A 10,479-nucleotide genomic window follows, 5' to 3' on the forward strand; every position below is an offset into this window, starting at 1 on the left:
GGGGTTAGATGCATGTAGAGAGTAAAGAGGTTGGGGCCAGGAACTATGGGTTCAGACCTTGGTTCTGCTATTTATTATAGCTTTGCAACCTGTAAGGAGTCAGTTAGGCTCTCTGTGTCCTCAACTGGAAAATGGGGATAATACTCACCTCTGTTGTTGTCGTGGAGATGAAAACACAAAGTGCTAGAGCAGGGTGCCTGGCGCTCAGTGTTTAGTAAACGTCAGGCAGCCGTCTGGCAGCTGGCAATGGTGGGTACAATGTTTGCTGGATGCTTTATTGAAAATGATTCCTCAAAGTGACAGTGAGATGTGCGAGCCTAAGTTTCCTGGTGTGTAAATCGGGACAAATAAACCTTGTCTTGTCACTTTTCTGTCCAGTCCTGGTAGCAATGTGGATTAAAGTCTGAACGCTCTCTAGATGAGCTATTCAGCCCAGGGCAATTCCTCTCCGAGTCCCACTCGGCAAAATTGCCCATCAGCCTCGCCAATTCCTCTACACTCCCGGGTGCTCCCCCGGAACCAGGGAAGGGGATGTCCTCCACCTCTCAAGCCTGCCCGGCTGAGGAAAAAGTGTAGGAAAGCAGAGAATGTGTCGGGGTGAGACACAAGAGGGAGGGAGAGGAGGGAGGTGGTTGGTGGGGAGCATGGAGGTGCACGGACGTTGGTGTGGAGTTGACAAAAGGGTACGGACTGGGGGACAAGGATAGAGGATGCCGGTGAAAGGATACGGGGGACAGTGGGTACGGAGGGAATGAGAAAGATGGGGATCTCGTAGGGAGTGGGGGCTCTCCTCAGTAAGAGGTCCGTGGGTCGCCCTGCGGCAAGGAGTCGAAGCTCCTAGCAGTGGCCTCCCCGGGAGGCCCCCCGAGGCTCAGAGTCGGGCTCCAGAGCAAGAGCCACTAGCCAGCGAATCGTGGAGGGGGTAGGGAGGGGGTATCCGCAGCCTGGGATTGGCCACCGCACCGCCGCTCGGTGACGCGAGGCGGGCGGGCCCCTTTGTGATGTCACAATCAGCTGTTTGAACGTTCCAATTTGTGCCGTGAGCCCAGCAGCGGCCGCACAGTCTCAAAGCCCCGCGGGCGAGCGCAGCAGCTGCGAGCTTCCGAGCCGGAGCCCCGCCGCCTCCCCGTCCAGCCCCCGCGATGCAGCCCGGCTTGTGATCAGCGCCGACGCCTGGACGCCCCTCGGCACAACTACCTCAGAGCCACCTCGCCCGCTGCACCGCCCTCTTCCCCAGGTGAGTCCCCACCGGCTTCGGCCCAGGGGGTCCTGCGTCCGGAGACACGCCCCGCGGTCCCTGCTCCCGGGTCTTTGTTTCCGCCCGCTGCCGCCGGGCTGCATTCCCGGTTTTCCGATTGGCTGCCGCAGGCCGGTAGACCGTGACGTCTCCCTATTTGCATATGACATTGAGACGTCATCAAGGCCGCACCGCCCCCCCGGCTTGGGTCGCTTGTCCTCCCCTGACCCAGTAGGCGCTGGGTCGGGGCTGGGCCCACGGGTGAGGGACGCAGAAAGGCAGCAGGACCGGAGGGGCCTCTGCAGTTTCCTAGGCTAATCCAGATGTTGGGGGCAGGCCTCCGATCCCGGACTTTCTCCTTGCCTTCGCGCGGCGCTGCTGGGTCTAAGCTGTGGGGGAGGGGGGGCGGTCCTCTAGAGTTCGGGGGGGGGGGGGGGGGCTCCAGCTCTAGGTCGTTGGGGCGGCGCCAGATGGCGGAATACCCTCTCTCCAGCTCCAAGCTCTGCACCCCCGGGGACAACCCTAACATCTCCCTCATCCCTGTTCTCTGCCAAGTTTTAGCTGATGTCACTCACTCCCAGCCCCCAAACAAGGGGTCTTAGACTCCTTTTCATGGAAGGAGAAACTGAGGCCCAGAGAGGGGAAGTTGATTACCGCAGGTCCTGAAGCCAATTAGAGTCATGCCTACTGAGTGAATGACAAATACATCCGCCACGGCACATGCCTGGTTGGAACTCAGTACAAGTAACAAGTTACACATCCTCCTAACACTGGGCACTGACTCTACCTTAGGCTCAGTACCATCCGAATTCGATGGGGCTTTTAGGTCCCCTCATTCCTGGATCTTTTTCCAGGAGGTCTCTGGAGACAGGGTCCCCTTTTGTGTCCTTGACCCTCACTCTGTACCTTGGAGTCCCAGAGCCCAATAAAATCGCTGCCTCCCAGCTGTTTTGACCACAGAAAGGTGAGTCATTGGCTGCATCAGGGTGTCTCCATGGCTGACGTAGGGGTGGGATGGAGGGTGAAGGTTCCCTCTGTTTGGCCCTTTCTTACCTTCCCAACCCCCAGCATTGTCAGCTAAGAAGGACATGACCTGGCCTAGTGCTGGCGATGACGAGGCTCATGCTTCCCCTCTCTCTGCTGACAGAGAGGGGCAGGAGAAAAAAGTAGGAGAAGGAGAGCTTCTGGCTTTCCAAGTGGATGGGCCCCAGAGCCTGGGCCAAGAGTCCCATCCCAGCCGGCTTTGCTAAAGGATGGGGTGGGGTAGAGATGGCTTGGAGCTCAAGTGCTATTCTGGGCACAGCTGCTGTAGTTATTAAAGGGAATGGTTCTCCCTGGAGCAGGGCTGGGAATGTGAGAATCAGGAAGCTGGCAAAGATGGGAAAGAAAATCCGGGAGGCTCCCCCAACTGTGGTCATGAGAGGGGGCGGGCACTGGTTGGCTGGTGCTGCTGTCATTCTTGGCTCTGTCACTTAACTGCTGTGTGACTTCAGGCAGGGAGCTTCCTCCTACCGGGCCGCCTTTACCTCGATCTGGGGATAATCAGAGGAGACCCACTGCAGGTTCTGCTGCACAGCGGGTGCTCTGGCAAATGCCTGGTGAATCTTGGTGTCAGGAACTCCAAGCCTTTTTACAACTGGACAGAGGGGGTTCTGAGGTTAGCAGTGATTTGATTAAGTTCTGACTCCTCTCTGACCTTCCTAATCTCTCTTGCATCATTACATTTTGGGGCTTGTTTGCTGAGGCTTTCTTGACTGTGTATTCTCTGGACTGGATGTTTCATGCCCCGGGGCTCCACCTGCCTGGCCACCACCTACCTCTATGTCTTTGGATAGACTTATTTCCTTGGATTCTCAGGTTGTAAAATGGGCCAGGTGAATACGATGGGCCTGCAACAGCTCTCAACTTCCCTTTCATCTTCTCACTGAAGTGGTAGGTCGTTGCAAGGAGGGTGTGCCCCATCAAGGCTCCAATCTTCCCTTCCTTCAGGAGGGGTGGAACTTTCTGGATTTCTGGTAACTGAGTCACTAATTCTCTGTGGCTAACAGATGGGTGGGGATATGTGGCTTGTGCTGGGCAGACACTAGTTGGGGGTGCCCAACCTTTTATAATCTCTGTAGGTCTCCCACCCACCCACCAGAGAAGCCAGCACCCAGGGACACTTCCTTCTGGAGCCCAGTGTAGGTCTGCAAATGTGGAAAATACTCTGTTTATAGACCTTGGATGATTCTGGTGGGAAGTGTGAAAACATACCCAAGGAATGGGAGAGGTAGCAGCAAGCATAAGAATACCTCGGGTAATATGTTTATAAAAAATAAAATTTAAAAATTAAAAAAAAAAAAAAAGAATACCTCGGGTGGGGGACACCTGGGTGGCTCAGTCAGTTAAGCATCTGCCTTTGGCTCAGGTCATGATCCCAGGGTCCTGGCATCAAGTCCTATATCCAGCTCCTTGCTCAGTGGGGAGCCTGCTTCTCCCTCTCCCTGCTGCTGCTTGTGCTCTCTCTATCACAAAAAAAAAAAAAAAAAAAAAAAAATCTTTAAAAAAAAACCCCAAAAACCTCAGGAGGGTTAGCAATAAGTGTAGGATGCCTCCAGGGAATGGAAGGGTGGACATGCCCCCAGGGAGTTCTGCAGGAAGTGTGGAATCATCCCTAGAAGATGGTGACAAGTGTCTCAGTGGCAAAATGGTTGACCATCTTCAGGGGACAGATGTGGAGGCTCAAGTTTTGGGACATCCAGGGGACTCCCAGCCAGGCCTAGTGCTAAGTAAGGTAGACTGAAGTGGGGAGAAGGGCAGATCTCTAGCCACTTCCTTGGTGTCTCCATTCCTGGAGCAGGGGTCTCCTTCCTCATTTTCATCCAGGGAAGGACTGATTTGAGGAGCTGGGTCCTGGTCCAATCCTCAGTGCTCATCCTTAAGGGCTCCTGAGGTCTGATAGGCCCTCCCTTCATCATCACCTCCCACTGACCTGCTGTTTCTCTGGGGCCAGCAACCTGATCTTCCTCCTAGCCAGGAATGCTGCCCTTGAGCAGGAGCTTAGGTATAGAGGGTGAGAGGGGGGAGGGCCCAAGGGAATAGGATCTTAGAACCTTGTCAGACAGACACAGTGAGAGCTGTGGAATCACATGGTAGCAGTTCTGTGGGATTTCTGCCAGCTAACACTCTTCAGACCACACAGGCTCAAGTAGGTGCTCTTAATCTTTGGGGTCAAGGAGTGATGTTAGGAAATCAGGATGAAAACTTCTTCCCAGGAGCACCTGGGTGGCTCAGTAGTTGTGTCTGCCTTCAGCCCAAATTGTGGTCTCAGGGTCCTGGGATCAAGCCCTACATGGGGCTCCCTGTTCAGCGGGAAGCCTGCTTCTCCCTCTCCCACTCCCCCTGCTTGTGTTCCCTCTCTCACTGTGTCTCTTCTGTCAAATAAATAAATTAAATCTTAAGAAAAAGAAAAAAGAAAAACTTCTTCCCAGAAAAATACTTTGGCCTCCAAATTAAAAATGCCTAAACTACACTAATGTCTAATCCAGCAAAGGCAATGGAGTATAGTGGTTATGGGTGCTGCCTCTGGAATCTGACAGCATGGGTTTAAATCCAACCTCTGTGTCTTATTAGCTGTGAGACTCTGTGCAAGTTACCTTACCTCCTGGAGCCTCAGTTTCTTTACCTGTAAAAAAGGGATAATAATTAGACCCACTTCCTAGAGTTGTTGTGAGAAATACCTGTGGTGATATAGGTAAAGTGCTTAGTACAATACCAAGCACGTGAATGTTAGCTATAGTATGATGATGATAATAAGTAATTGCAGTACTGGACAGTTTCTTCCTTGCTTAGAGAACTTTGAGGTCCAGCTTGGATGTCCAGCCCTCTGGAGACCTTTCCTGATAGAATGTGGTCATATATATCACTCCTTCCATGTCCCTAGAGGGGGCAATAATTTTAATAATAACTAGTAGATTAGTTTACTGAATGCTTACTCTGTGGCTGAGTATGGCTGGAAGCACTTTGTGCTTGGTTCATTTAATTCTTCTTAGATCCCAGAGGAGGATACTATTATTAGCTCATGGAATTCCTGTAAGGGCCCAGAGGAAGGTATTTTATCATTGACATTTGACAGATGAGAAAACTAAAGCACAGAGAAGTTAAATAACTTGCTAAGATCACACAGAAAACAGAAAAAGCCTGAAAGCAGACGGACTTACCAGAACGTGCACACACCGCAGAGCTTCCCCACAAATTCCTTGCACTGGGTGGGATCCCGAGCGGAGCTGGGAGTCTGGGGTACTCGACTAAAGTCAGTGGGGGCTCTTGACTGCTTCTGTGCACCTCCCAGGTTTCTACACTGCCGGAGGACGCCCCGGCCTCAGGCCGTTTCATCCTAGGCCATGTTCCAGCGCCTCACCAGCCTCTTCTTCAGTACTCCCCCTCCCCCCGAGGACCCCGAATGCCCCCGAGCCTTCGTCTCCGAGGAAGATGAAGTGGACGGCTGGCTCATCATTGACCTGCCGGGTGAGGCCTGGGTCAGGACTCTGATTCCTGGGCCTGTGGCAGGCGGCCGAGCTGCGGAGGGGAGGGGAGCTGCTAAGGGACTGGGGAGTTCCCCGGCCTACTGGGCAAATGGGGTCTAGACAGTGACACTGAAGGCAGGGGAACAGGGCCGCATCCCATGCCAAGCCCAGGCGGTCTCCTGGCCTCGCAGCGTTGGGGCCCACACCTCACGTGCCCTAGGGCAGCTGGTCGAGACTCCTGGCCCGTGGGTGCCCCGTGGGCGCGGCGGGCGGGTCTTCGGGTCTGACTAACGATGCCCTTTCTCTCCCCGCCCCACTGTGTCCGGTGTGTGTGTGTCCCTCCCCGCTGCGCCCCCTCCTCCGCATGGCTCCCCCTCCCGCGCCCCGTAGACAGCTACGCGGTTCCACCCAGCCCCGGGGCCGCCGCTGCCCCCGCAGGCCGCCCCCCGCCCGCGCCCTCCTTGATGGACGAGAGCTGGTTTGTTACCCCTCCCGCCTGTTTTACTGCAGAGGGGCCCGGACTCGGGCCCGCCCGCCTCCAGAGCAGCCCCCTGGAGGATCTCCTCATCGAGCACCCCAGCATGTCCGTTTACGTCACCGGCAGCACCATAGTGCTGGAGCCTGGGCCCCCTTCCCCGCACCCCGACGCTGCCCTGCCTGACGGCGACCTTAGCGAAGGGTGAGCGGGCCGGGGACACGGCCTGGAGACCTAGAGACTGGGGAGTAAGCCCAGGAGCCAGCCCCGACGGAAGGGGTGGAGCCGTTAGAGGCGTGTCTTCGTGGCCGGGGGCGGGGACAAGGCTCGGAGCGGGCCTGAGGGTGAAGGGGCGGAGCCTTAGGAGGGGGCGAGGCCTGGCTTCGTGGCCCGGGCGGGGCCTGGTAGAGACAGAGCTCGGAGACTTGGGGCGGGTTTGGCCGAGGGGCCAGGCGGAGCGCCAAAGGGGTGGGGCTTTCAGAGGCTGGCACGGAAGGTTAGAACCGAATTGCAAGTGGGGGCCGAGCCTTCCCTGGAGTCCGGTTTACCTGTCAAGGGGGTTAGAACTGAGGAGGCATCTCCAGGTTGGCTCGGAAGAAGGGCGGGGCCACAAGCCCACAGGAAGGGCACTGGGCGCCCTGCTAAGAGCAAGGACAGCATTGCCCAGGGCTAGGGTGCGGGGACTGGGTGGGCGGAGTGTCCGGCCCTGACCGAGCCCTGCTCTGTCCCCGCAGGGAGTTGGCGCCCGCCCGCCGAGAGCCCCGGGCCGTGCATCACGCCGCCGCCGCCCCTCTGCCGGCGCGGGCTGCACTGCTGGAGAAGGCGGGCCAGGCGCGGCGGCTGCAGCGGGCCCGGCAGCGGGCCGAGCGCCACGCGCTGAGCGCCAAGGTGGTGCAGCGGCAGAACCGCGCCCGCGAGAGCCGTTCGCGCCGGCCTAAGCACCAGGGCAGCTTCGTCTACCAGCCGTGCCAGCGCCAGTTCAACTACTGAGGGTCCTCCGGCCGAGCCACAGATCCCTCGCCGACTCCCGACCCCTGTCGGGCCCCTCTGCCGCAGCCAGTGTGTTGCTCGAGGAGCGCCCGCAGCCCACCTGGGTTGGACACTACAACCTCCCTCCTCCTCAAGTGAGGTGGGGTGCTAGCCCCTCTCCCCCCACCTCGATTTTCCCACCTCTGATCCGACTCTGAACCCCCTCCTGTCCTTCACCCTACGACCCCATACCTGGCATCTAATCCTCCATGTCCTTCCCCCTTGACACTTCATCTTTCCTTCCTTCTCTGGTCCCTGTCCCCATCTCTGCCTTGACATTCCCCTTCATCTTTGCCCTCCTGTCCTGTACCTCTGGCCCACTCCTCCTTCCGCTAGCCTCTTCTCCCACATCTAGCTCTTTAACCCGCCTTCAAGCCCCACTTTACAAGCCTCACCCTATCTCATGTTTGGCACTATGCTCACTCCTGCTCCCTTATTCATTCCCAGTAATTCCCTCCCAAATGGATGGGGGAGTGGACGCTGAGACCAAAGGGTTCTGCCTTTAGTCTCCTCCTTCCCTCTCCCCTTGGAGTTTTTTTAGGCCCGGAAAGGTAAAGTATGTGGAACATGACTGTGAGATGTGAGTTAGAGGGAGAAGGTGGAGGGAACTGAGGGAAAGAGGCAGCCTACTGGAAATGTAGACAGGACATACAGGCTAAGAAGCTGTAGGGAGTAGGGCACTGCACCATGGGAACTGGCACTGTGCTTGCTCAGAGAGGCCAAGCCCTCCTCTTGGGTTTGAGCCTGAAGTCTGCCCCCACTTCCCTTGCCTAGAATCCCACTTCCCAAATCTCTTCCAGAAATCCACCCCTCCGCACTCCCCTGAGTCTGAAGGGCTTAGTTTCTTGTTGCCCTACCCTCAACATGTCACCCCAGGAATAGAGGCTGGGCAAGGCCTTGCTATCCTGACCATCTGTTCACATGCCCAAGGTGCTAGAACTAGTTTAGGAGAGATGCAAGCCAGAGGGCTTCTAGGCAGGGAAAGTGCACACCCCAGAGTAAGAAAGCAGAACGATACTGGGGAGGACAAGCTGTGGGGTGAAGCCATCCCAAGACTAACAGTTCAGCCTTCATGTTGCCTCTGGCTTTGTATTTCACACTCTACCTAGGATGACTAATAAAAACACTCCTGGGTAGGAAGCCAGGAGCCCCACTGGCCCAACCCCCAAATAGCTCCTATCCAGGGTTGGGGCCTCTGGGGAGCCTCTCATTTCCTCCCCCAGGGCTCTTCCTTTCTAGTCTGATGGGGAGAAATTGTTGCCCTATGGTTCCCCTTGCCCTCTCCTCCAGTTAAGTAGCTGGAGGAGGGAACCTGGGTGAGAATTCCCAGGTGAGACAAGAGGAGGCACAGGCAGACAGTGTTGCCTTTCTTGTGGCAGGAGTGAATTTTGGGCTCAGACACCAGCAACAGCTTCTTGGGATACCCCGAGTTGCTTCCCTTTTCCTCTAACTGTCCTCTTCTAGTGTGTGCTCTTTCTCCCTTGAAACTTTTAAGATTTCCTGTTACATACTAACATCGGTCTTCCCCCTCACTCCAATTCCAGGTTTCTTGGCCTCACCGCCAAGCTGAGGCTTGGTTGGAAAACTGCGATCCCATGAGGGTTGAGGTAGTTGCCTCCCTGATCCCATAGCCCCAAGCCTCAGGTTGGGTATATATGGATAAAGGAGCGGGGTAGCCCCATGGTTGCTGGGATGGGGACGGAGGAAGTTCCTGTTGGGGTCTCCTACTCAAGGGAGTAAACCAAATCTATAGTAAAGGCAGATCAAAGTCCCTGCACCAGTCCACTAGTGCCCCAGTAGTTGATAACCTTGCTCCTCTGGCCAAGGTTCTCCTGCAGTTACAGCCTGGTTGGTTTTATTCTTCCAGCTACCCCGTAGTCACTTCACAGCCAGTTAGGGTCTTCAGCACTTCTGAGAGCTGAACCTCCCTCCCACTCTTCCTGCCTACTCCTCTGCTGCCAGCTGGGGCATAGGCTCAGTCCTGGGCAGTCCCCATGATCCTTCTGGGATGGGGGGGAAGAGTTATAGGGCATTTGGTTCAAATTTCAAAAGGCCCCTCCCTTACATGTATTTCTGGAGGCACCTGTAGTTCTAGAACCCTGCAATCTCACCACCTGGCTGGTTGTAAGGCTCATGTGTTTTTGTACTTTCCTATATTCTGTAGCATTTGAGTGTATAGATTTCTAAGAACCAATCTACTCAGTCTCCTGCTAGTCTGACTCCTGAAGCATCAGACCTCGTCATACTGTATTGACTGTGTATGTGCCTTTCACCTTGAGCATGCTTCAGGATTTTCTTTTTTTTAAACCACAGAACTTGAATACATGAGGGAACCTGAATTCACAAAGTCCTATGCAGCCTTAGACAGGAGGGGGTGAGAGAGTCTGTCTTGACTGATGTTTTCAGAGACTGTGGAGTAGTTTGTATTAATTGATGTCAATATTACCAGCACTTTGCCAAAACTGAGTATGTCAGAGGGACCCCTGTTTCTAGAGTGAGACCCAAGACATCAAAGGGCGACTTACAGTAATTCCCCAATATGTCTGTGTGCTCCCTTCAAGCTGGCTGTCACTTTCCAGCTTTTGCCAGTTTGGCCCCAACAGGGTACCAAGTGTGTATGAATGCAGTTTGCTGCTGTTTTGGGGTATCCCTGCTCCCTAACCCCCACCTGGAACCCTGATCAATTTGTTCTGACCTATAATGTCTTAGGTGCAACAGGGACCCCACTAGAGCTCTTGGGTGTCTTCTCAGATCCATGTGGCTTTATGTGAGGGGACTGAATGCAGACACACCGGAGCCCCTTGTATCTTCCCTCTTGCCTGCCACCTAGTTCCACATGGAACCAACAAGCTGAGTGTATCCCTCTTAGGTGTTTTGTGTTGAGACTGACTGAAATGAGAAGACTGTGGTTGACCATGTTGTGACATGTTGACAGACTCAAGGACATAACCACCTCAATCCAGTCATGTGGCATGCCTGTGTATGTGTATAACAGGATTCTGATTGTTAGGTTTTAATGTTATTCCTCTATGGGAGAAAAAAAAATTAATATAAAGAAAAACTAATAAAAATCTATTTAAAGCACATTATGCTTTCTGTCTGAGTAGAGCTAACATAGAAGAAGCACTTTGCAATCTCAAGCATAGTATTGGCACAGGGATTTAGGCTGGCTTTGGTTCTGCTTGTGTGTCATACAGACACGGAAAGAACAGGGAAGATAGGCTTGTTGGGAA

The 10,479-nt window shown here is 54.7% G+C and overlaps 1 protein-coding gene across 4 annotated transcripts; it reads left to right on the top strand.

Moving 5' to 3' along the window:
• The first annotated feature begins 1,096 nt into the window (after positions 1 to 1,096).
• TP53INP2 (tumor protein p53 inducible nuclear protein 2) lies at positions 1,097 to 10,330 on the top strand. 4 transcript variants are annotated; one of them, XM_047746556.1, is made up of 5 exons: positions 1,100 to 1,237; positions 2,092 to 2,201; positions 5,568 to 5,743; positions 6,133 to 6,421; positions 6,952 to 10,330. In XM_047746556.1, exons 3-5 carry the CDS (start codon positions 5,620 to 5,622, stop codon positions 7,205 to 7,207), a joined length of 669 nt encoding a protein of 222 aa, XP_047602512.1. In that variant the 5' UTR covers positions 1,100 to 1,237; positions 2,092 to 2,201; positions 5,568 to 5,619; the 3' UTR covers positions 7,208 to 10,330. The 4 variants fall into 4 exon arrangements, with proteins under 4 accessions (XP_047602511.1, XP_047602514.1, XP_047602512.1 ...); XM_047746557.1 differs by lacking the exon at positions 1,100 to 1,237 and adding an exon at positions 1,475 to 1,498; XM_047746555.1 differs by lacking the exon at positions 2,092 to 2,201 and having other exon boundaries at positions 1,097 to 1,237.
• The last annotated feature ends 149 nt before the right edge of the window (positions 10,331 to 10,479 follow it).

This window comes from Lutra lutra, chromosome 9, assembly GCF_902655055.1.
Source record: "Lutra lutra chromosome 9, mLutLut1.2, whole genome shotgun sequence".
Lineage (NCBI taxonomy): Eukaryota > Metazoa > Chordata > Mammalia > Carnivora > Mustelidae > Lutra > Lutra lutra.

Coding starts and splice junctions, on each gene's coding strand:
- TP53INP2 (XM_047746555.1), top strand. CDS start 5,620: ATGTTCCAGCGCCTCACCAGCCTCTTCTTCAGTACTCCCCCTCCCCCC. Junction 5,744..6,132: donor GCTCATCATTGACCTGCCGG/GTGAGGCCTGGG, acceptor CGCGCCCCGTAG/ACAGCTACGCGGTTCCACCC. Junction 6,422..6,951: donor GACGGCGACCTTAGCGAAGG/GTGAGCGGGCCG, acceptor CTGTCCCCGCAG/GGAGTTGGCGCCCGCCCGCC.